The following is a 25,012-nucleotide window of genomic DNA, read 5'->3' on the forward strand; positions in this document are numbered from 1 at the left end:
TGAAATGGCGCGATACGTCATGCTTGAGTAGAATTTTTACTCAAAAGTGACGTCACGCGAGATTTCAACTCAATATAACACTGTAATTCTTCGATTATGGAAAAAAATAAAAAATATGAGTCTAATATTTTCTAATTATCTGTCTGACGGACTTAATAGAATTTCGATTTCATTACCTAGTCATCATCGCTATTAACTTTCCTCTTCATTATTAGTATGATTAATAGCTCTGTCGGCGGCTGTCCAAAGCATCCACCTGATAAGACGTGCATTGCGCGCGCAGTGCACGATGGTCGCGCACGCCGTCTCCGCGTTGCTCGCGCTCGCCGCGATCGCGGCGCACGCGCAGGTTTGTGAACAGAATCATTACTGAAAAAGTGATCTAAAAGTGATGTAGTTTTGCTAAAAGTGTTTTTGATAGGAGAAATTAAATTAGAACATTGATCAAAAAATTTTCGCGATTAATTTAAGTATTAAAAAAAATACTGCCCAAAAATAAAAAGAGATGAAAATAAAATAACTTTGCAATACGCTCTAAATTAAGTGATGAAAATTGTGTTAAAAATAAAATAACATTGCAATGATTTCAAAAATTAATAAAATTAAGTAACTATAACTATTGTTGCTTTAAATAAATGATAAAAGTTTAACCACCAATACATTCTGTCGTAAACGACATTGAAAACAATAAAAAAACATGACATAAGTACACAAATGCATTGAAATTCCTTCAATACATTAAACCTGATGTTATTTACTTTGTAAATGAAAAGGTGAGTTTTTCACACATTACCTACTTGAAATTCAGTTGCTGAAGAACCTTGAAGGCATGTCAGATGCAAGAGGTAAACCGTTGTTTTATTTGAAATTGAAATTCATTTTATTTCACAAAACTGTAATGTTTTTCATAGAGTTCAACACTTGAACTCTGTACAAAACGTGTGAAAACTTTTTTTTTACATAATAATGTGAAAGTTAACCAAGGTCTAGTTAAGTAGTTATCAGTAGTTATTTTGTTTATCATTTTATTGTGTTGCTGGTCGGCTTACTGTTTGCTTTCAGCATTCCTCTTCGTTAATATCTATACGATTAGATATGATCTAATGAGAAAAACATGTTGTATTTTGTATAAATTATAAGGCATCGCCCGTGGTTTTGACTTTACATTTATTTTGACACTCACGTAAAACGTGGTTGTGAAATATTTTTTCCATCCTTCACTGAATAGGTACGTAACTTAAAAATAGGTACCTATCCAAAACATGTCGTCCATCCTACAACTTGGGTGGTATCCAAAACTTTGTTACAAAACTAATAAAGTCTCAAAAAGTTATTTAAAACGCTTTTAAAAAGGCGTCTCAGCATTGTTACTTTACAGCAGTTTTGTAAAATAGCGTAGACATCTATTTTGGTACAATAAAAAGCAGCCCAGTTTAAATTGCAAACGAATTGAAAGACAAGTAAAATAAGTGGGTTAGAAAAAATAGCCTTTTCAGGTTTTCAGTAACTACATACAACTCACACAATTGCACCTACAAATGCATTCCATCATCTCCAACAGACGTTCAAGGTCGTCGTGACGTCACTTGCAGTATGACGTCATCATTGCATAAACTAAATTTTTACGAGCCACGTAAACCACATAATATATTCAAATTGCGTGCACTAAGATTTGTTGGGGCAGTTTAATAGCTCCATATAATTTTGAATGCAATGAGCAATAACTACCTACATGAAGTTACGACAAAATTAGCAAAATACTTACTTAAAAAATGTTCGTCAAAGTATCTAAGTGGAATACCTAAAAATTCGGACTCATAAGAAATTGATCTAAGTTTAACTTTGGTCAATCTGTCTTTTTTGTCCAATCTGTACTTAATTTAATTATTTTCAGGAGTTTTCAGATATGACGCGACCATTAAAATATTATATGATTTGACCTTGTATTGTCACTACAGTCGATTTCAGTGTGTGCAATATATTTTAATATTCAAGACGAATGTATGCAAACGTTTTTTTCTAAGCACAGAAATAATGTTAATAGTCAGAAAACAATTTAATAACCCCCTTCTGGCCCAGTCAGGTAAAAACAACGTATTCTTCTTTAATGAGGGTTTTCGCGAATGAAAGATCCGCTAGATGGCGGGACGTGGATGTGGGGTCTGACTGCTGCGTGATTGGTGGATTTTGACATATCTGTCAATGTCACAGTCAAAAATAACCAATCATGCAGCATTTGGACCTCGCGTCTACGTATTGCCATCTGGCGGATTTTTCATTCGTGAAAACCCTCATTCTTACAAGCCTATATAAATGTGATGACATGCTGTTTTCTTATTGAATTTTTTATGTTGACTACAGAGTTCAAGACAAACAATGTGCCTACACGAACTATACTTAGTTTCGCAATATTTTTAGCATCAAAGTAAAGAAATAATGTGAGCATGAAATTAATTCCGCGTGGAAACATTCGCGTTCTTAGCAAATGAGTCAGTGTTTGTATACATTACAATAATGTCTAAGCGACGTCATAAGAATGCATTACATTTTTATCTTGAAAAATGTAGAGTTACACTGACACGAGATTGCTATAATCAATACTAATACAAATCCATTACTTCAATTGCTTCAATGGTCTCAATCTGTTTTCGATCAAATATCCATAATTTTCGATACTTTTACACTTTTATATTGTTTAAAGAGTCTTAGAAACAATATGAAAATGTAAAAACACCGATAACCTTATTTTGACCAAAAACAGATTGAAAGACAGTTGAAGGACGGATTCAGATTGTGATCAAAATCAAAAATATTTTATTCAATTTAGACCACTTATGAACGTCAAAATAAAAAAAGATCGATTGTAGCAATCCAGAGTTAATCGTGCTGTGAGAGTGTAGCAGTTACTTATTAATTTTTAAAGAAAAATCTGAGTAGATCTTGGTTTGTATCTCATCGTTGGAAATTCGGGATGTGATGATCAGACCGATGATAATGCACACTAGTGATAATAATGATAATATAATGCAACTTTCACATGCAAGTGTTTTATCTTAGATAAATTCAATCCTCAAAATTGATAATGAAACTCTAGACTTATTCATGAAGTAAGGAAGATTTTTTAATCTTATTGTGCTAATTATCTCAAAAATGATATCCTCGTCCGCCTTGGATTCTAAAGAATTAGATTAAAAATAAAAAAATAGACTGTGGAATAGAAAACAAACACGAATTTACAAGAACGTTTTTCTAAATTGCTTCCTGAAAATTAATGTCGAATAGATCGAAGGGATGTATTAAAATATACTTTAACAAAATAATCAATTTTATTTGATTATCAACCTTTATAACACCGATTCATCATCTCTGTAAACATTGATTTAGCAACAGAACTTAAAGCCTTGCTCTTGTTTGCTATCTAATACAAACACGGTGGCATTGTGTACAGAGCGGTAAGGTGTATGCGGTGTTAGGTAACATAAGTAGGGAATTGCTAGTAGACATCTATTGTAGCGCGACCGTAACGCGACGTTTACACATAGGTAAAGTCGCATTTCTTGTGTTCGTTGACATTTTGGGAGAGAGAGATAATGCTGAAAATGCTGATCTTAAAGATCTGAAACTTGGAGGGTGTATTATTTATATGACTTTTTTTTCTTCATTTGTGGAATTCGATAAGAAAGGATTTTCCGAAATTCTATCAAAGTATGGGACAGCTTTAAAAGGGGGTAAAAAGTTATTCCCGTATACGTCATTTTAAGTAATATACCTAGAGCTAATATACCTAAGGTAAAAATTATCATAATAATTATTAATAATAATTTAGTGTTTCTGTATTATCCAAAATTCCGTATGAACGTCATTTTAAAACAATTTAGGTACCTATCTCAAAGTACGAGGTAAAATACGAATATTACCATTCGTTCACTATCACGCACAATAGCCATCTATTACCAAAACACCGTTGGCCATTCACACTGAATGTCAGCGGCGGAGCACCAGCCAAGAGTGAGTGATTCAGCCGTCATCGCCTGCCAATGCTTTCCTAGTAATACAGTCATACATCTCGTATGCGCCCCACTGTAATAGCCCCGTGACATTTTGCCCACCAAAATGAATGACCTCTGAAGAAGGTAATGCTGAAATATCTCTATAATATGCCTTTATTTTACTGAAAAATGTGCAGTAAAATAAAGTTTAATGCTTCTTTTAACATAACTGTATTAATTAATATTAGTAACATTGCTTAGTGACAACGCCATTCTTGTGGCGGAGTTTTAGGCCGACGCTGTGTATATTTGTTGTCGACACGACAAGAAGAAGATTGCTTAGTTAGACTAGAGGCGCAGTAGGCATTGGGATTTGAATAGTGACTCCAATCATGACCCAGGTCAGAGGGCAATCTCGAATCAAAATAGATAATTTACACCTTCTAAGTATTCAAAAGCCCCGGGAAAATACGCCTTTCATGGGAAATATTGGAAACTCCCACAAGGGTAAAAGTGATAACCTAAAAAATGCTCTAGGGTCACTATTAGATATCTAGCTCACCCGCGTGAATATCCATCTGGCACAAAAGTAATTCCAAAAGTAGTCCTTTTCAAAAGTTGGGATAAAATTATCCTATTTTTTCTCCTTGGCACAATGTAGGATAGGTATCTAAACTTTCCTTAATTTTCTTTATCTATTAGTGAAAACTGCATGAAAATTTCATTACTTTTTGAGCTTATTGCGAAGACAGACAGGCCCGAAGACTTTGTTTTATAATACGAGTGTAATGATCATTTGTAGGGACACCACAGTTTCTTTATAGTCAAACGATTCTGAACCCTTAAGTGGCAACAATCGGAACTGATAACTGATCAATGTCATAGCTGGGACGGTTCAGGTTCAGTGTTGGACAAGTATACCTTCAAAGTTGCCGAAGGCCGTCTTACCCATTCCCGCTGAAATGCGTTATTGTTTTACTGTTCAATATGGCGGAAGAGGTTTAATGTTGGTTACTTCCTCTGTGACATCACGGTAGTTTGCTATAACAGTTTACTATCGGCCTCCGGACCATAGTATAGGTACTCACACTAACAATGCAACTTTGTTGAGAAGCGATTCCAGATTTCACTGCAGGTGATAAGAATGGGCCTTGTGTTTATTAGTTAGGTAAATATAATTTAATACAATGTTTACCGGTGAATAGCGACTGTCATAGACTCTGTTTAGAACTACTCGTAGTATCAAAATCTGCTCGCAATTTTACATTATTTGTGGTGCTAAAGCTAGCGTAGTAGCGTAGCTAGGTTGTACTCTGGTAAGGTAAAAAGAGTATGATGCCCGTTTTCACTATCAATCCCTAATTTTTAAGTGACTTCTATGGTGACACATATCAGGCATTTTGTTTTCATATGGATCACTTAATAATTAGGGATTGGTGGTAAAACGGGCATGAGACATGTATTGTAAGTACTATAATTACTAAATAGTCTATGCAAATAAAGACATTTTTATTTTGAAAGCTATCATTTTAAATAATCCTACTTATCTAAATAAATGAATTCCATTTAAAACATCTTTATCAATTAAGCAAAACTTACAAAAGTTAAGATTAGAAGCTCGCGTTCTTGTTTATTAAGCTTTCCTTGTTACTATTATACGTAAATAGACATTTACTGTTGCGTAAATCATTTTAGTAACCGTAAAAATATAATCTAGTATGACGTCTTTAAAGCTTAGTGACGATGTTCCAGTCTAATAACTAAAATAGACTTTAAAACTGCGATAGTAAACGAGTGAACTTCCTTCACCTTTGATAAAGTTAAATTTAACTCGTCCGTAAAGTCCGCATAATACGCGTAAATCATCCCATTACAAATCATAGATTCATTTTCTTAAACGTTTATTACGTGACATAATTTTACAATTTGTATGTTCCATCCATTATCATCATCATCATTTTTAGCCATAGGACGTCCACTGCTGAACATAGGTGGTAGCGGCCTGCGTCCAGTGCTTTCCTGCTATCTCATCTTTAATAGAGACTATTTAATTTCAATGTATCCTTTAAAAATAAGTTTCACTTTTGAAATAAGTTTAAACTGGTCAAACATTAATTAATTGGTACATAGATAACTATAATGAACGTCAAAAGAGGCTGACAAAGGTGACTTATGCCCGTTTTCACCATCAATCCCTAATTTTCAAGTGACCCCTATGCTACCACATTATAACAGGCATTTTGTTTTCATAGGGGTCACTTTAAAATTAGGGATTGATGGTGAAAACGGGCATGAGTTTTTTTCGCCACTTCTCAGCATCGGCCCATATTATGCTGTCCCAAAGTGATGGCAGGGCATGCTATATTTGGGACGTGTATAAGCGCTCTGGAAAGGGTCTAACGACCGTACTTATTCACAAATATTACTATGAGGTCTCATGGTGCGCGTGGACGCACAGAGTGACACACATACCAATCTCAGAGCTCTATTCAACGCTGTGCGTTCGATTTGCTGCTTCACTTAAGCAAGCATCGTTTGTGAATATGGACGTAAGTGCTGAATAAAAACTGTCAAACGGTTTCAGGAAGCATCACTATGGGTAGACGTGGCTCCATCGACAGACGAAGTGGAAGTTGAGAGGAGGTACACCCCAGAGTTGGAGACTGAACTGCAGTCAGCAAAGGTGAGCTCATGATGAAGAAACGAAACACTATGATGAAAGGAAAAAGTAGTTATGCTAGGCAGGAAAAGTTTTAAGTAGCCCATAAACATTGTCAAAATTATCACCTCCTGTGGAATTGGGTTATTTGGTTTTGTTGATCTTTGTAATGTTTTATTTTAATAACAAGACGATATGCTGGAAAGATCTACCTATGCTTAGATAGATGGTACTTTTTTTCACCCCCCGGAACCTACAAAAAGTTTTTTCATCGTACATTATGAGTGTTTTGTTATTTTATGAATCACGTAACAATAGTATACCTACTCTACAAACTCTACATACTTATTAATGATATTATTTGGTTTCTCCGTAACTACCTAACAATCGCTTTATACCGATTTAAGACCGCTTAAATTGTGCCGAATCTTTTGTCTTTCTTTCCTTTCATCTTGTGTACAATGAACTGTGTTCTATCTATCAACCCTACCCTATACAGTACTTATTATTCTGTGCCTATACTATGAAATTGCAAAGATTGAAAGCATTGGGGGGGCCTATGTTCAGCAGTGGACGTCCTATGGCTGAGATGATGATGATGATGATACTGACTGAATAGTGACTGAGTTTCTTGCGCTGCTTCTTCTCAGCCCTGGCCCATTTATTGTCCCGAAGCAGTGGTAGGGTTAATATTGGGACGTGTAAAAGTGCTTTTTAAAAGCCTATTGGCTAAAATAAATGAGTTTTATGAGTTTTTTATGATTTTTTATGTGAAACTCAAAATTTTTTTTACTTTCAGGATGACGCACTCCTCCTATACACGGAGTTCACGGCGCGATCAGGGTTGGAACTGAAGATGTTCCTGAAGGAGATGACCGGCTTCGCGGACAAGTCGCTTCGCACGATGGACGCGGGGATTCTGGCTAATGCTGTAAGTCTCATTTGTTACTTTACTCAATACTCAATTGTGTATGGTTTTATTCTAAGATACAATTATGGACCCTATCAGGCACAGCATTCTAAGGCCCAGAACAGACGGTGAAACGCAACGGCAACGAAACTGCAACTGCTAGTTACTTTTGAATTGCATCTAAGATTCTGCCATAGCGTCCGTTGAGAGACCACACATGACGCGACCAGTTTGAAACGATCAGTTTCAGTGTCATTCATCAGAATCATCAGAAAGTTGCAGTTTCGTTGCAGTTGCGTTTCACCGTCTGTTCTGGGCCTAAGAGATTTTCGTTCGTGATACGACTAAAGAGAGAGAGAGAGAGACATAGAGAGAGGATGAGAGCAAAATGGATGTTTTTATTTGTGTTAAGGTCCATATTCTTCCGTAAATACCTTTAAAAAGTGTGGTTCCGTGGTTGCGGTGAAAACTATTGTTATTATGTTACGAGTGTCTAATTAATTACCTATTTTCTTTAAAATTATTGTATTTTGTATTCGTTCTTACCGCGACATCAAAAGCTTTTTTGGATCGATTTGTTTCGATTTTAGAAAATTTGATCACTGTTTAGGTATCTCTTAGAGCCAGGATCTTCTTGATTCCCTAACTGTTATACTATAAGTTTTTCAACAGAAAGACACACTGTCCTAAGCTTTGGCTAATGGATCAACGTTTAAGCTAGCCTAAAGTTCAAACACAAGCTTACGAGCTTTTCTAACGTGGCTCGCGTTTATTCCAGCCCAGATATTGTAGGCTGCGATACGGCTAATGGTCGGCGATGTAGGCCACAGTCCATCCACATACCGGCGGCACGTGTGATGCATCCAGTATGCATTGGTGGTTTAGAGCTGGGCAGTGTCGATATCGACATTCAAACATATCGTCAAACTACGGGTCTCAATGGCACCAAATGTAGCGGTGAGACCCGTGTTTCTCTATTTTAAGTGAAATGGATCGTGAAAGTGTAAAATCTTATATCGTAAAACGTTTAGTTTGGTACTAAGACTGGCTGGATTAGGCTCACTTATCCATAAAGCAAAATTTTCACAAATTACACGTTTTTTTAATCATAGTTTAAGGTTTAAAGTCGCAGTATTATGTTGTAAATAGTGTAGGCGATGTATTGTGATCGGTACTTATTTGGACTTCTTACAAACAAATCATGTTACATGCGGATGAAAAAGTAATTTTACAGTCTCTACATTTACCTAAAGGCTTCTTTTAAGGTGTCCTAAATTTTGAAAACTTGTACTTTTTGTCTTAAGAGTATTTGATTGATTGGACATGAGCTTGTAATTCAAGTGATTAGAAGTGAAATTAATTTTTTCTAATTGTTTGAACTACAGATCAAACCTGGAACGCGTTTCACAGTTTACACAGATGATTAACCACGCTACTTCGCTGCGTTTCTAATGTTATCGATACTCGATAATCTTTGGAATAGCTTACATCACTATCCAGAGAACTAGAGTGTACTATTACTATTGCGTGTGGATCGCTGTTTTGACTGTACTCTGATACGGTATTTTCTCGCATGCATCAGCATTCAGCACTCCAAACAATATTGTTTTGATTCGAATCACTGCATCCAGAAAGTTTAGTATTTCGGAATTTATTGTTTACATTACTCACTTTCTGTTTCATTGTTTACTTTGTGAAAGGAAGCTTTATTTGTTTGTAAACACTATATTTTGAGTTATTCGTAATATTTGCCAGAATTTGGTCGTAGTTTCGTTTATAAATAAAGTATTTTACACGAGTGCAGAACCTCTACCATTGTAATAAATAAGGCTTGATCAGACATGTCAAGATTGGTTCGCTCTAAAGGTTAGGTATAGTAGCATAAAAAGTTCTTACGAAAGCACAATATACTTTAGACTTTAGACGGACAAAAATAGTCTAGCTTGACTCTTCACATGACATAGCAACTTGAATAAGTGCATGTTTTGTTAACTATGGGACTTCCCGGATCGAATATCCGCTCGTATTATTGCAGAAGGTGTAAATAATTTTACAAGATTATTTTACTGTAATATTACACAAAAACATAAGTAGGTATAATGTTGCGTCAACTTATCTCTTATATATATATCTACCATTTGCATGTATGAATGAGTAATAGATTAAATTACTTTCACTGAAACTTATGATTCACTTCAAGATAATAAAATAGCGCGCAAGATAGTTTTTACTGGAATTGATTATAAACTTGAATATCTCAGAAAATAATCATCATCAGTCTAATTCACGGAGTTAGATAAATTTATTGTTTACTATTTTATCTATTTCCTTGTGGAAAATAGGCATATTCAAAATGACGATTTGTATTCGGCTCAAGATCTTTTTCTTACGTATGCGTTAACCAGGTAGAGTTACGGAGAGCTCGGAGATTTTTATTGGAGATCATAATATCTTTTTTTTCAGACCCAGTGTTGTAAAATTTTAAATATTATTACTACAGTAAATAATTGCATTGGATATAGGTATGAGTAGAAAAATAAGAGCTTCTGGTTTATAGTGTAATTTTTGATACTAAGATTGCTTGTCAGACTGCGGTTTCTACAAAAGTAAACTTTTCTAACTATCGGGCTTACATAATTTTAATTATGTAAATTATTTCATCGTTGACTCATCCTAACAAAGCTGACTCTTATCAAGGAACATGGAAATAATCTCGAAAGTGTTACTTCCAGTGAATACTAATTACAAATGAGTAATTAATATGATTGGCAATGTTGCAATTTATTATCCTTTGTTGTTAATTGAACACATCATTCAATTATTAAATATATGTGTATTTCTCTGGCATAGGGCATAGGGATTCAAGTGCCTATATTGTCTAGTAAAAGGAAGTTGCAATCTTAAGGCTTAAATTGTAAAGGCAAGATGAAACATAATTTTGAGTTAGCGTAGGAAATTATAAAGCCAATAGAATCTATCTTAACTTACTTAAGCCATCAAAAACATAACTTGTAAAAAATCTGGTCTCTCTACTCAGTTAATCTACCTAAAAAGTTGTGAGATCCAGTCATGTAATACCAAGTTGGTTAATTTATTTAGGCCCTTCAGATTCACTTTACAGTTTAATAGTAGTTAAAACTGCTATAATAGTGCTTAGAATTTTGTTTATTTTTTAATAAGAATAAGAAAGAATAGAATAAGAAAAACTTTATTTGACACAAAAAAGGAAAAAAAATAAAAAACAGAACAAAGGGACTTAAAACTATACACGCATATTTTTGTGCCAAAAAGGCGCCCGCTCAGCATTAATCGAGCCACGCGTGCATGCACGCGTGCCCCGACGCTGGTTTTCAGCGGGAGCCTCTCCAACCAACATTATAAATAAAAGTAAAAAAATAACATTAAACAAAACAAAACAAAAACAGAACATTGACAAAGACAAAACATTGACAAAGAGTATATAGAATATAATAATGAATATAACAGAATAGAATAATATTTCTATTACGTAAATTAGTACCAATGACTGAAGATTAATTTCATTGTGCAATGTGTGCTTTTGCAGATCTAATTTAAGACCTAGGCAGTTATCCGTTCATATCTAAATACTACAGGGTAATGGACGCAGAACGTAAATCATTGGATTGACGTAAACGATCGGATAACCGATATACATTATATTATTATAACTATGTTTTGGAAGCTGTAGTAGATCGCTATTAAGTAGGTAATCTGTGATGGTATTCAGTAGTATTAAATTATACAACGATTGATATAATTTTGTGGCGTATATCAACCAGTGTTTTAGAGACTTTTATATTAATTAAATCCCTAATTAAATGGTAAAATAAGTATGTACGAGTACTCTATTCTGAAGTTTACAAAAATATTTCGATGTTAATACATATCGTTGTTCAAATCTACTCTTGTAGCAACAACAATGCTGCCCCATCTAGCACTTTTTTCGGATATGAGTAAGCTAGTGGATAGCTAAGAATTACCTACCCATTTAAATTACCATTTGAAACTTTTTTATCTCCGTTTTAATTTGGTTTTAGATGCGCCCTTTCAACTATCGGGCTTAATATTTAGCTTTCATTATGAAAGTGTATCAACATAATAAGTACCTACACGATCCATAATAGTCGTAAATCTTTAACTGCATCTGCTAGTGTCAGAAGACAAATTGTAGGCGCTGGTCAATCGCGGTGACAGTTGGCGTACGCCGGAGACATTGACGTATGGTGCGTACGCGTCACGCTGCAGTGACAATCATTCATGCTTTTTGCAGGACAGTCTCTAAAAAAAGAGCCTCAAAAATATAGTTGATGTTCACATATAAAAACGTTTTTGTTGTTAAGTTTAATAGTTTATTTGTAAAAAAAGCTTCAGCTCTTAAATCTTTATCTTACTATCAGAATTTATAAACCGTGACTGAGAACTAGGTAAGAAATCTTAATTTGAATCTATGTAAACAAATCAATTTAGCACGATTACGATAACATCTTAATGCTAACAAGTCTCACGTTCATCTTCATCAAAAATAAATAACAACAAAATAAGTTGCAAATTAATATAATCTCACATCATCCTAGCTTCAATCGTTTGTCCCTATCTTCAGATCTTTTCATATTAGTATAACAGGATAGTAATAAAAAATACCTACCTATTACAATAAATCTGAAAAACTTAGATCAAAGCGACCTGTTCTTAAGTTAGATTAATCAATCCTACTTTCGACGAATTATAATTAATTCGTTCGTTTCAGCCAAATGACATCCACTGCTGGACAAAGGCCTCCCCCAAGGTTTTTCACAATGAACGGTCCTGCGCTGCTCGCATCCAGGCTCTTCCCGCGACCTTTACCAGATCGTCGGTCCACCTAGTAGGAGGCCTGCCCACGCTACGTCTTCCAGCCCTTGGTCGCCACGTATAATTAATTATTGTCACCCTACCTGCCATAAGGCCGAGTGCACGCGCGCGCCCTTGACTCCTGCTCGCCAAGGGCGGCGCAGGCGCATCGACACCGTGCCAAATTGACCACTCCATGTATTTCAGACTTTTCAGTATTTAGGCTTATTTATTTGTTTATTTGGCTAATGTTTTAAAGTGTTTGATTAGACATTTAGTACAGGTTTACTAGGAAATTGATTGGTACCAACAGTTAGGTCTATAATTATAATCTCAACTTTCTAGTTATAGATTCGATCTCGCAATCCCTATATTAGAAAGAAAGAAAGAAAGAAAGTCACTAAGCAAAGATTGCAGTAGTTATAACTCACTTTTGTTTTATTCTATTCTTGTTTTTATAAAAACTCATGAATACATAGTATTTTTAATGTGCATTGAATTTGAAGTTAAAACATTTACAATGTGTGTGTGTGCTTTTTTATTTGATTTCGAGATTGCATCGCTAGATCCCTACGTTTGTGGGAAGGTTAGTTGCGATACTATTTTTATCAAAATCGTAAAAAGTACGCTTTACTTATTAGGCTGAGTTGCACCACCTAACTTTGACAGTAAATTTAACGATAACCGGTGCTTTTTGTATGGAGTTTGACATATTTTTGACGTTTGTCAAAGTTAAATAAGATGGCGCAACTCAGCTCAGCAGATTTACTCTTCATGCAAACAGTATTTCATCTAAATGGCATAGATGTGCATCTGCCAAAGTGGTGGTTAACCAACGTTGCCCGTGGTTATTTCCAGATGGGTGACCGGTGACATCAGACATCGACCTATGTACAGGGTGTGTCCTATTGAAGGCCTACTCTTGATTCGACTGATTAGTCTATCCTACTATTAGTTCTTTGCTTTACGAGCATATTGTTATTGGTTGTTACTGTAGCATTTAAGACTCGTATACCTAGGGCACTATTTAAGTTGTGAACCTCGACAACATAACGTGTTGTTAGACGACATCTGATACTTTTAATGAAAAGTTTGACATTTTTGACTACAACCTTATTCAAAACTTTTTATCATTTGAGCACGTTTTGTATTATTAACATTGAATTGAAAATTATCTTTACTACAAAAACATGGAATTGACTTGCGGAAATTTTCGCGCGAAGATTTATTATGACTTTCGACGTGGTTAATCAATACAAAACTGAAGCGGTCAGCTAAATTTCTCTTTTGGTAATAAAGATCTGTCCTTTACCATTGTAAAACGCTAGTTTAAGAAGTATAATATTGTATGTCATTGGCTCACCAGTGAACTTTGCGAAAGTCGTCCAAAATGACTAATAGTGGCGGAAAACATTGATGTTGTCAGAAAAATGGAAGAGAAACCTCGTCATGTGATATATCGTAGGATTGAGATAATCCTAGGCATTAATTCCACTAGCAGTAATAAAATATTGTATGACCATATTATGGTTAATACGTTTTTTTCTCGCTGGATGTCCCAAAAATGTTCAAACGCTCAATAGGACGCTTGAGTCGTTTAGTCCTTGAAAATGTTTGATAAATACGTTTAAAAAGCTTTAAAAGCCGTTTTTAAAATTGTGACAGTTGACGAATTAAGGATCTATGCATAATGATCCTGAAAATAAACAGCTATCGACTATGGAGGTGTTTTAAGATGAACCATTTCCAACAAAAGTCCCATGCGCTCGGAACACTTTGAAACTTACCGTCGCCTATTTTTCCGAAATATCCGATTATATGACAGAAACGTTACTAGAGAAATTTAGAATGGTTAATTTTTAATAGTAAACAGCCACTTTTTTTTCCAAAAGTCTTCAGTTTAATAAGGGAAACTGACCAGCATAGTCGAATCGCCATTCGTGACGAAAATGTGAGCTTTTACACGTCTCGTCAAACAACTGACTATTTGAACACTCAAAATATGAAATAAACAAGTCCAACGCTACAAAATTCTTGATTGGAATCTAGGCACTTCTTTTGGTACCCATATATTAAAATTAAATGCGTGAACAGCGATTTATGTAGCCAGAAGCAACTGTCGGTGCGGTCAAAAACCATGCTTTGGAGGTGCCTCAAGCTGAGTGGAAAAAATGCTATGAAAAGTGTTTCGGACACATTAAAAAGTACATAAATCATGAAAGACAATACCAATAAACGCAATCAATACCATTTTAATAATAAACTACTTTGTTTTCATAGTTAGGCTCACAACTTAAATAGTGTCCCACGTATTATGTAACCAGCGGCCGCCCGCGACTTCGTACCTACTCGTGGATCCCGTTTTACCCTCTTAGGGGTGGAGTTTCGTAAAATCCTTTCTTAGGGGATGCCTACGTCATAACATCTACCTGCATGCACCTAAATTTCAGTCAGATCCGTCCAGTGGTTTGGGCTGTGCGTTGATAGATCACTATGTCAGTCAGTCAGACAGTCAGTCAGTCACCTTTGAGTTTTATATATTTTATATAGATATATTTCCGTCATACATGATTTCTATGTAACGTTAACCATTAAGGCTGCACACGCGACGGAAGCTTAAAAAATGGAGTAACTTCTCCCGTTTTCCCAAAATTTCCCTTCACTACTCTGCTCCTAAGTATACTATAACCTGCCCAGGAGTATGCAGAATAATTGTACCAAGTTTCGTGAAAATCCGTCGAGTTGTTTTTGTTTCTATAAGGAACATACAGACAGACAGACAGACAGACAAACATTTTACTGATTGCATTTTTGGCATCAGTATCGATCACTAATAACCCCCTGATAGTTATTTTGAAAATATATTTCATGTACAGAATTGACCTCTCTACAGATTTATTATAAGTATAGATAGATTGTAATGTAATTGTAACAACCCGATTCCCTGTTTAAAAAAAGGCTTCTTTTTATATTTACTCTGATTAGAAATTATTATCCTCTTCTTCTTAAGTAAATGATTTTTGCTATTTTCATCGTAAAATAAGTTATATAATAAAACAAAGTTCGTTTTAATTCTACATTTTCCCTGAGACAGCTAAAGTCCGAGTCAACGGCATTCCTCGTAGGTAGACCTACATTCTTGCAAACGAGTTTAAAAACTACTGCACACGTATCACTTAGTAAAATATTAAATCTAGTCATTTTATTTTTATTAATAAACAGACTTTAGTTATTTTGAAGTATTTTTTCTAGTCTAATTTAATGTGCATTTCTAATGGTGCTGAGGACAGCCCGAGGTCTGTTTTTATGCTCACCCACAGTGACTAACATTTGACTCAATTAGACCTAAGTTTATGGAAAACCTTGGGGCAGGCCTTTGTCCAGCAGTGGACGTCTTTCAGCTGAAACTAACGAACGAACCTACCTAAGTATTTTTTACTTCGATTGAATCCCACTACGACATCTGAACTAACAATCTACATTATGTTTTTAATCGTTGGTAGCATACATATACATAGCGTACATTATGTTTATAATTTGAATGCAATAGATTAAATGCATGCAGTCTTATGTTGGTACCGCAATGAGGATGTTTTTAAACATACTCGTAGCTATTTTAAAAAGCTCATACCACATTCTTTTAATGATTATTCCAAGACTCTCTGTTAGATCGTTATCTGCAAACATCTTGTTTGAACATAGGAAGTTATTACTCTTATAACTGATTTTATTAGGCTTGGATATCGTTACTTCCTGTGAGACCTCACGCAGTTCAAGGAACACGATAATGTGCCTACACACATTCTGTGAATGTTAGAGGCGGTGTTCATTTGATCGGGTGTCAAAGATTAAGGTACATAGGTCTAATGTAATCAACTACAAATAGATTTTACCTTTTAATAAATACTAGCTTTCCGCCCGCGGCTTCGCCCGCGTGGAATTTTGTATGTCACAGAAAAACGTTATCGCGCGCGTCCCTATTTCGATAAACCGGGATAAAATCTATCTTATGTTCTTTCCAGGGACTCAAACTATCTCTATTGCCAATTTTCAGAGTCCCGGGAAAGGACATAGGATAGTTTTTATCCCAGTTTTTGAAATAGGAACGCGCGTGATAAAGTTTTTCTGTGACAGACAAAATTCCACGCGGGTGAAGCCGCGGGCGGAAAGCTAGTCATGAAAAAATTATGAAAATAGGAAATAAGGTATTTTATAAAATATTTAATTGACAGTCATAAATCTTAATAAGTATTTCATACATTGCCTAGATGCCCTAGGCATTATACACTAGGTATTCTATAGAATACCTGAATTATACACATTCAATTCAGCAATAATTATAACATTTTATTCTATAAAACTATCGTGTGAAAATACTAGTAGTAGGGGACAATACCTATTTACGAATAACACTCATGTGTCCCCCTTCCAAAAAGCAGGAATAAAAATGTCATACGTTATCCTCTGGATCTCAAACTATTTCTACACACAATTTCGTCAAAATCAGTTCAGTGGTTAAACGTGAAATGACAACAGACAGACAGTTATTTTTGCATGAATAGTATTTAGTCGGTTTAATCAAGAGATCCTAAAGGAAGGGTATCTCTACAAAAAACAGTTCGACACCTTGGACGAATAAAAAACTTCGTCCAAGTTCGACACAGAAAGTCAGGCAATTCGCCTTCGATTTGCACTTCGTACCTACATCATGGGTAGTGCTTACTAGTCCTTGTTTGCAGAAATTCAAATGATACCGCGAGTTAAATCAGCACAGCGCCATCTGGGTATGACCAGCGTGGTTCGGACAATGCAGGGTTGAACCAACTACTTTATTATCACACTATATTAACAGGGTATAGATAGTATTATCGTGACATTAATGTGTCATAATAAATAACGCGATATTTTTCTACGTTTTAGTGGATTTTGGAGTCGGTTTTCGATTTATCACCGTTTCGGTGGCAAAAAGTAGCCTCATCATTTTATTGTAGGTAAATAGGTACGTATTAATTATGAAAATGAGGTAAATCTGACAATGAAAATAAGTTATTTTCAGTCTAATCGTAATAGTATCTTTAATGTTCCGACACTCTCTAACAGTGCGTTTGTATAAACAATTAATAAAACCCGGTAGTTTTTAGTTCGAAATCTAGGTTAGTGCCTGTTTGAAATTTCACCAACCTTGAGCGTTTAGAGTCGTTTTAAAGATCACAGGCTCTAGAGCAGCCATTATTGTAATCATTTAGTGCATGAGCATTTAGGAACAATGCAAGGCTGCTCGTGCAGTCAGAATAGTTTTTATTGCTTTTTAATGTAACAACCTTGTCGATATTTGAACTTCGAAAATAGTTTTATGTTCAGACAAAAATATAGTTTGCTGTAGGTAAACATTTGTAAATAAAATACTTATGTCATTGAGTCTCATTTTTTTGTCTTGTAATAACTAAATGGGTAAGATTTGTACCGAAAACGTAATATTCTTAGCCCGATTTCGTGGGGCCTGAGTATCAAGATATTAACCTCTCAATATTTATTTATTAGGATTATTGTCAAGCATTATCCATAAATGCAAGTCATCAAACTTTAACCCCGAGATATTAATAGTCATCGCATCTTATCCATGAATCAAATTAATATCCGTAATCACGATACAGCGGTGCAGCCACGCCACAGTTAATGAAATGATAGTAACGTAACTCCGAATTAATGCATGATTTCAAACGAGATTGTTACAGAGTTTTCTCGATTTGTACTCGATAAATTATGTTAATCGATTGTTCCACTCCGTTTATTGGACTAGAAAATCATGCGCTTTAAATGAGTAAAAAATACATGATTTGTTTAATATGTTGATCTTGTATCAACGTCTTAATATTAATTTGATTTTACATTTTATTTTTATTCAAACTTTAGGCACACACACTTTTGACCTGTAAATATTTACTTACAACTATATAACTGACCTGACTTCGATGTGTGATAATATGTAGTTTGTATATTTTTTTCAGTCTTTGCAAGATTGCGGAAAAATTATGCTTTTGACGGAAAAGGTAATTGATATTAAAGGAACCTGACAGTTATTAGTTTTTCACTTATGGAGTAAATCTGTATGTTTGGTAAAAGTTAAAGGAATCTAATAAGTAGACCAATTTTTTTTTAATGCATAACAAGGTAGTTATTTGACCCCTATCACATCTGATGTTAAGAGAGATGTTGTTTAAATATTTGAAAAATATTATGATACCCAGAGAAATGCTTACTGCAGTGACATTTTTCCATTGTGGCCCTGCATCCAGGACTTCCCATGCGCGTGCGTTGCTAAGCATAACCACGGCATGGAATAGCAACTATTGCCATGGGACCGGATTCCTATGGTACCAGCTAAGGTACAGTTATGTTAATCGCCTTTGAACTTGCATTTGGCTTTCATTTGAATAAAGCGAACGAGTAAGGGATATTAAGGATATGTTTGGTTGAGATTAATTTATTCTTATGTTGTTAGAAAAGCGATTAAAATCAAGTTAGGTCTGATCAAATTAATTCAAATCATAAATTCAAATTCAAATTGCACTTCGAGACTGCATATTGGCTGGTGAGAAGAAGTGGCGGAAGAAACTCACGCCCGTATTCACAAACGATGCTTGCTTAAGTGAAGCAGCAAATCGAACGCACAGCGCTGAATAGAGCCCTGTGATTGATACGTGTGTCACCCTGTGCGTCCACGCGCACTGTGAGACCTCATAGTAATGTTTGTGAATACGGGCGTAGCGTACAATAGCGTTGTTGGTTTACATTATTATTTCTCTCAGTGTAGAGTCGACATTTAGTTGCCCATTCCATCCTCTATAAAATTCTACTTCTGCTTTTTATATTCAAACACGAGTAAAAAGGGAATTATTCCTTTGCGTACACTGCTTACTTTTCCAATTATCTTACCCATGTTTAAAACAATAATGTTATTGCTATTTGCGTAATGATTTAAGAGTAAAATAGGAAATCTTATTACATCTTGTTGAATCATTGCAAGAAAACATTACCTACATTTAAATGATAAGGAGGTTTACTTTGTCAATAGGTTTATCAAGTGCATTTTAAATTATTTACACTGACAAAGCTTCTGTGAACCATTGCATTCAATTCCAATCTGGGGCACACTATAATGTTTTTTTATGCATAACAAGGCAGGACCACAATCGCACCTTATGTTAAGTGGGATGCAGTCTAGGATGGTGCATAATATCTGCCCTGTAAGTGCTTTTGTGTGATTGATGTGATATAGGTACCTTTTCTAAGTTGGTATTTGTTTAGAAATAGTAGTAGTTCAACTTCGTACTACTAACTGATTAGAAATATTATACCGTGCATCGTCAAGCAGTGGCGTCATTTCAATAGAGTTATGACGTCAGACGTATATGGCGGCTGATAAATCTGACACCGGACATGTGACTGGTTGTGATAGCGGAACTATTTGAAATGGAGAACAACGGTTCTCAGACATGTCATTTACTATTAGGTGACTAGGTACCACCCGTATTCACAGCAGCAAATCGAACGCACAGCGTTGAATAGAGCTCTCTGAGATTGGTTCGTGTGTCACCCTGTGCGATCACGCGCACTGTGAGACCTCATAGTAATGTTTGTGAATACGGGCGTACATTTCACTGGGACACCAACAAAATGTATAACTACAGCAAATACTGTAGAGCTTTGGTAAAATAGAGCACTGACTGAAAAATCATAAGTCGTTCGGAATATCACCGATTTTTACTGAAAAATAAATGTAACCTATCTACCTATCAGCTTAATCGTATTTTAAATGATTCTTCCAGGGAATAATTTAAAAATTCAATCTGGTGACTTGGCACTTGACTTGGAATGAAGACCAAGCTAAAAGTGGGCCAAGTCACTGGAAGACTCTTTTAAATGTATACGGTCTAGTTTTTGTCCCTGAATTTAGAGATGCTTGTACGAAGTCTGCAGTATTTACTAACCACACAATCGTGCCTGAAAATGATGACATCGCCCACTGCAAGTGCATCGATTTATTTATTTTACGGCCGACGTCAAAGCGCTTGAAGCAGAACCTTGGCAATGGCAGAGATAACGTTGGGTCATAACGTAAGCGATTTAACCAATTTAACGCTAAAACTAAAGTGCACTGATCCATCTAATGAAGTAATGCCTGATTTATAGAAAATACGTCTATGACCTGTTTTTAGATCGTAGTTATTTGTATTATTGAAAAATTTCACAATTTGTCCCTACTTATTTACTTGCCAGTGCCATTGTCTTGAATCTAATAATAATGAAGATTGAATGAGAATTTAATAAAATTCTTCCACAAAACAGCTGGTTTAATATCAATCATAAAGCAAATAGACTAACAATGAGTCTGCCCAGCAACTGCAATTTGTTGCAATGTGACCCAGATGTAGAGCATATTATACTCATACATTAAAATCCGTTAGAGGCGCTAGTAATTGTCATAGACCCATGTTGCTCTGTTAGGCCTATTTCTTTTAAGGACTTTGGCCTATCGCTCGTTTCATGGCCCTACAGTGACATCACCTATGAACGGATTGGTTTTAAATAACAACGGCGTTCATCAATGGCGTTCCAAATAATTTAATTTTATATACGTCGCGTTAATATTATGTGCGCGGGCGCACTAATTATAGAATTGGCGACGTGATCAAACACATCCCGACTGACCACGACATTGGATGCTGACCTTGTAGAATGGTATAGAAGTTGAGAAAAGGGACTAGGTTTAATGCTGGATCTTCTTAACACAGACACATCATTGCTGTGGTGTGTGCAATATGATTAATAAGAAAATAAATATAGTAAGTACATACGAGTACGATGCGAATTTCGCAACTCTTTTGACCTATTTATCAACGGATCTCCCTTGGTCCTCTTTGATGAAAAATGAAATATTTTCTACGATGATGACTATTCCTTGGAGGCAGTATGCTAAACTATGTCAGATACCTAGACCACGGCTCATGCGGCTCATGAAGTCTGAGACTAGAGTTATGACCAGGGTTGCTTAAATCCTGAACTGCTTAGTGAAACAGTTGAACTGAAGAGCTGACACTAAGTAGAAAAAGAAGAAGACTACCTCCAGGAAGATTCATGGAAGTTTTATTATGTTTTCAGCCGGAATCCTGCAGGAGTGAGCTGGAGAGGAGCCTCCGCAAGATCGAGCACGACGCCAAGCTGGCCGCCAGTTTCAGCGGCGTCAACCACCACAAGTTCCTGCAGGGACACATGGTCGTCTTCCGCATGCATTTGAATAAGGTACGGGACTATAACAATTTATAATTATTATCAAAAATCATTTGACACGTATATTTTTATTTGTCAATCAAACAAGTAATTACGAAGTTACGATGCGTTGAAGTTCCTCGTGATGGCACAAAGTGCTACACTTACGCCTTGACGTCACAGGCCTCTTCTTGTGAATTTATCTCTTTAAATTTTCATAAGTTTAAAAGAGTGAAAAATACGTTTACTTTTTTATCCAGGAAACATTCCTATTCCCACCTCTAGTTCCTATCAGTGTCTACAGCTCAGTTACAATGAAACTTACCCAACCAATGAAGGTCAAGTTTGTCCCGAGGGAAAGCTAAATAAATAGATCCTAAATTTGACTATGGTAGAGTTTATTCATTTTTGTTTGCGTGTTTTATTTTGGACTGACTCATATTTTTAAGCTGTTACCTATCAGGTAATAATATTTGTATGTGTTTGTTTTAGAGCGAAGACTACATAAAGAAATGTGACCAAGTCATAAGAAGCTGTGGGACACCTTGCGAAGTGAGTAAACTAAATACTAACTCTTGATCTCTTGTAAAAACAGGTAATGATTTTCACTTATTATGCTCATAGTTCTATTCTCAATCTCTGTATCAGTCAACTTTGAACTTTCTTTTTTTTTCTGTGGTTCTGGGGCCAATGAAGTAATTTATTTTTATTTTGACTAAATTTCGGTCATAATAATCTTACAAGAATCGCTTCGTGATCGAAACAGAAATAAGGAGATCCGCAGGAAAACCAAAATGACTGACATAGCCCGCAGTATTGCTAAAATCAAGTAGCAGAAGGCGGGGCACATAACTCGTAGAGCTGATGGCCGTTGGGGCAGAAAAATTCTCGAGTGGCGACCGCGAAGTTAGTAGGTGGACCGACAATCTAGTGAAGGTCGCGGGAAGTAGGTATTATTGGACTGGATGCGGGCAGCGCAGGACCGGTCCTTATGGAAATCATTGGGAAGGCCTTTGTCCAGCAGTGGACGAAATAATAAGACAATCACATACTTATTTACATTATTCTTATTTCCCAGACGACCCCTCGGGTGCGTCGGTGGCGCCGCCACGCGGCTGACGAGCTACACCGAGTGCGCGACGACCTACAATTCTCGCGGCGGTCGTACCGCGACCTGTTGACGCACTCGCACCGACACCTCAACCACCTACGTCGGCAGGCGAACAAGAAGGCCAAAGAGGCCACCGACATGTTTGAGCAATGCTCGAATTAATTCGAAATCTGATAGAGTTAGGATGATTTGACAATTGTAGCTGATGGCAGGCTTTAGGGCTCTTTCAAATACGTTTTGAACAGGACGTTTGTCGTCCATTTGCAGCACCACACATGGAAAATTGTATGACAAGCTACAGTTATGCCTAGCCTGGATAATAGTGCGGCTGGTACTGACCAACCGCGTTTGGTTAAAGCTTGCACATTCACTGCAGGCGCCCGTCGCACAGTCGCGACAGCAACATAATTACGCGCGAGCGATAGGGATGGGTAGCTTGGGGTCATTGGACGGGATTCTACGTGCTCACGGACCAGGCTTTAGAAGCAAATGCCTAACCAAACAGCACGCTTACCGCCTCAGTGCCTCTCCAATTAAATAAAAATAAATAAATAAAAATAAAAAGTATTTATTTCGGATAACAGGGATCCATAGTGTTAGTAAAAACTTAGGCTATGTTAGTATCTTATTTCTAAAACAGACTTCGTCCTGCTGAGCATGTGGCCGATCAGTGGACAATCCCCACTATCGGCTATCTCCTTCAGTACGCTGTGGCAGCTGCCGCGCACTCTGTGCAGTAATGATGCGCACTTTTTGCGCATTATAGCTTCAAAGCTATCTACGCCCGCCAACGCAAACATCGCAGACGCACTACAAAACCGCGGCAGCCGCAACAGCGCCCTGAAGGCGTTATTGTATTGGACACGCAGAGCACTGTAGGCCTTTTTGGTATAGTTGGTCCATAAGCTGCACGAATAAAATGACACACAATATGCTTTAAAAAGCGTTATTTTAACAGTATCTGTGCAGCGACCAAATCTATGTGCCAACATATTCGCCCTGACCGACAGCGCCCTACGTTCCCTATCAATATCTTCATCGTCTTTAAGGCTGTCAGTCACGATATGTCCAAGATATTTAAATTTATAAACTCTTTCTAAGGGTTCATCGTAGAGTTTTATAGGGGGAACTACATTAGGGCATTTACTGCCAGCCTTAAATACCATGAACTGAGACTTCTTGGCATTGTATAGCAAACCATGCGAGACAGCGAAACCTTCACAAACTCCGAGAAGCGCTCTTAACGCACTGACCGAGGGCGCCAGCAGGACCATGTCGTCTGCGTAACTGATGTTGTTAACGCACACTTTTCCAATATGGCAACCGACACACATGCCGCTGAGCTCCCGAACCAGTGCGTCTACGTACAGGTTGAAGAGCCTCGGAGAGGTCAGCCCCCCCTGCCTCACACCGCACTCCATCCTGTACGGCTCGGAAAATTCATTCGCCCATCTCACAAAGTTCACCTGTTTACAGTACCAAAATCTCAGCAAATTAGTGTACCCATCAGGTATTCCTACATTTTTTAACTTGCGCCACAGGATATCATACGAGACCAGATCGAATGCTTTGCTAAGGTCCAGGAAACAGGCGTACACCGGTGTACGCCTGTCCGTATAATATTTGACAGTGTGCTTTAAGCTCAATATTGCAGTCTCTGTAGACAGACCCCGCGTAAAGCCATGTTGACCATGATGGAGCTTACAGTGCTCTTCTAACACAGAGTTAAGCACTCTGTCAAATATCTTGGCTATTGTCGTTGCCAAGGATATTGGCCTGTAATTCGATCTGTCCGATAGGTCACCTGTGCGATTCTTTACAATAGGAACCACGGTGGTTCTCATCAAGTCAGCGGGCAGGTAAGAGTGTGCGACACAAACATTAAATAAGAGCGCTAGTACCCTAGGTAAATGTACACCCGCATACTTTAAATGCTCAATACTGAGACCATCGTGACCCGGTGATTTACCTGTTACCATAGATCTTAAAATACGTGCAATTGTTTTTCCACTGATAACCACATTTGGATCACTCATGGCCCCAGCACTGGGCGTAAAATCTGACGACAGTCCCAGCGGTGATGATATCATAAATTGCTCTCTAAAAAGGTTAGCAATTTGCTTTACATCACTCACCCCGCCTACAGCCACAGGGAGACCAGGCCCGGTGTTTAGCCGATTAGTGGACTTCCAGAAATTCTTAAAGTCGTTTTTCGAGTAATG

The 25,012-nt window shown here is 36.7% G+C and overlaps 2 protein-coding genes across 2 annotated transcripts; one reads left to right on the forward strand and one right to left on the reverse strand.

Moving 5' to 3' along the window:
* Positions 1–272: 272 nt before the first annotated feature.
* Positions 273–23,139, forward strand: LOC135076606 (uncharacterized). Its single transcript, XM_063971036.1, has 6 exons — positions 273–349; positions 6,574–6,672; positions 7,448–7,579; positions 21,572–21,712; positions 22,172–22,231; positions 22,758–23,139. The coding sequence occupies exons 1-6, from the start codon at positions 290–292 to the stop codon at positions 22,950–22,952; spliced, it is 687 nt and encodes a 228-aa protein (XP_063827106.1). The 5' UTR covers positions 273–289; the 3' UTR covers positions 22,953–23,139.
* A 268-nt stretch (positions 23,140–23,407) lies between these two features.
* On the reverse strand, positions 23,408–24,211 carry LOC135076736 (uncharacterized). Its single transcript, XM_063971157.1, has 2 exons — positions 23,781–24,211; positions 23,408–23,696 (listed from the first exon to the last, which is right to left on the reverse strand). The coding sequence occupies exons 1-2, from the start codon at positions 24,209–24,211 to the stop codon at positions 23,408–23,410; spliced, it is 720 nt and encodes a 239-aa protein (XP_063827227.1).
* Positions 24,212–25,012: the final 801 nt, after the last annotated feature.

The sequence above is a fragment of the Ostrinia nubilalis genome, chromosome 12, assembly GCF_963855985.1.
Source record: "Ostrinia nubilalis chromosome 12, ilOstNubi1.1, whole genome shotgun sequence".
NCBI classification, from domain to species: Eukaryota; Metazoa; Arthropoda; class Insecta; order Lepidoptera; family Crambidae; genus Ostrinia; species Ostrinia nubilalis.

What these genes read in the sequence shown, in the direction of transcription:
- LOC135076606 (XM_063971036.1), top strand. Translation starts at nt 290, where the DNA reads ATGGTCGCGCACGCCGTCTCCGCGTTGCTCGCGCTCGCCGCGATCGCG. An exon ending in CTGAACTGCAGTCAGCAAAG is followed by an intron (nt 6,673 to 7,447) that starts GTGAGCTCATGA and finishes TTTTACTTTCAG; the next exon opens with GATGACGCACTCCTCCTATA. An exon ending in GCTGTGGGACACCTTGCGAA is followed by an intron (nt 22,232 to 22,757) that starts GTGAGTAAACTA and finishes CTTATTTCCCAG; the next exon opens with ACGACCCCTCGGGTGCGTCG.
- LOC135076736 (XM_063971157.1), bottom strand. Translation starts at nt 24,211, where the DNA reads ATGGAGTGCGGTGTGAGGCAGGGGGGGCTGACCTCTCCGAGGCTCTTC. An exon ending in CTGTCGGTCAGGGCGAATAT is followed by an intron (nt 23,697 to 23,780) that starts GTTGGCACATAG and finishes TTATTCGTGCAG; the next exon opens with CTTATGGACCAACTATACCA.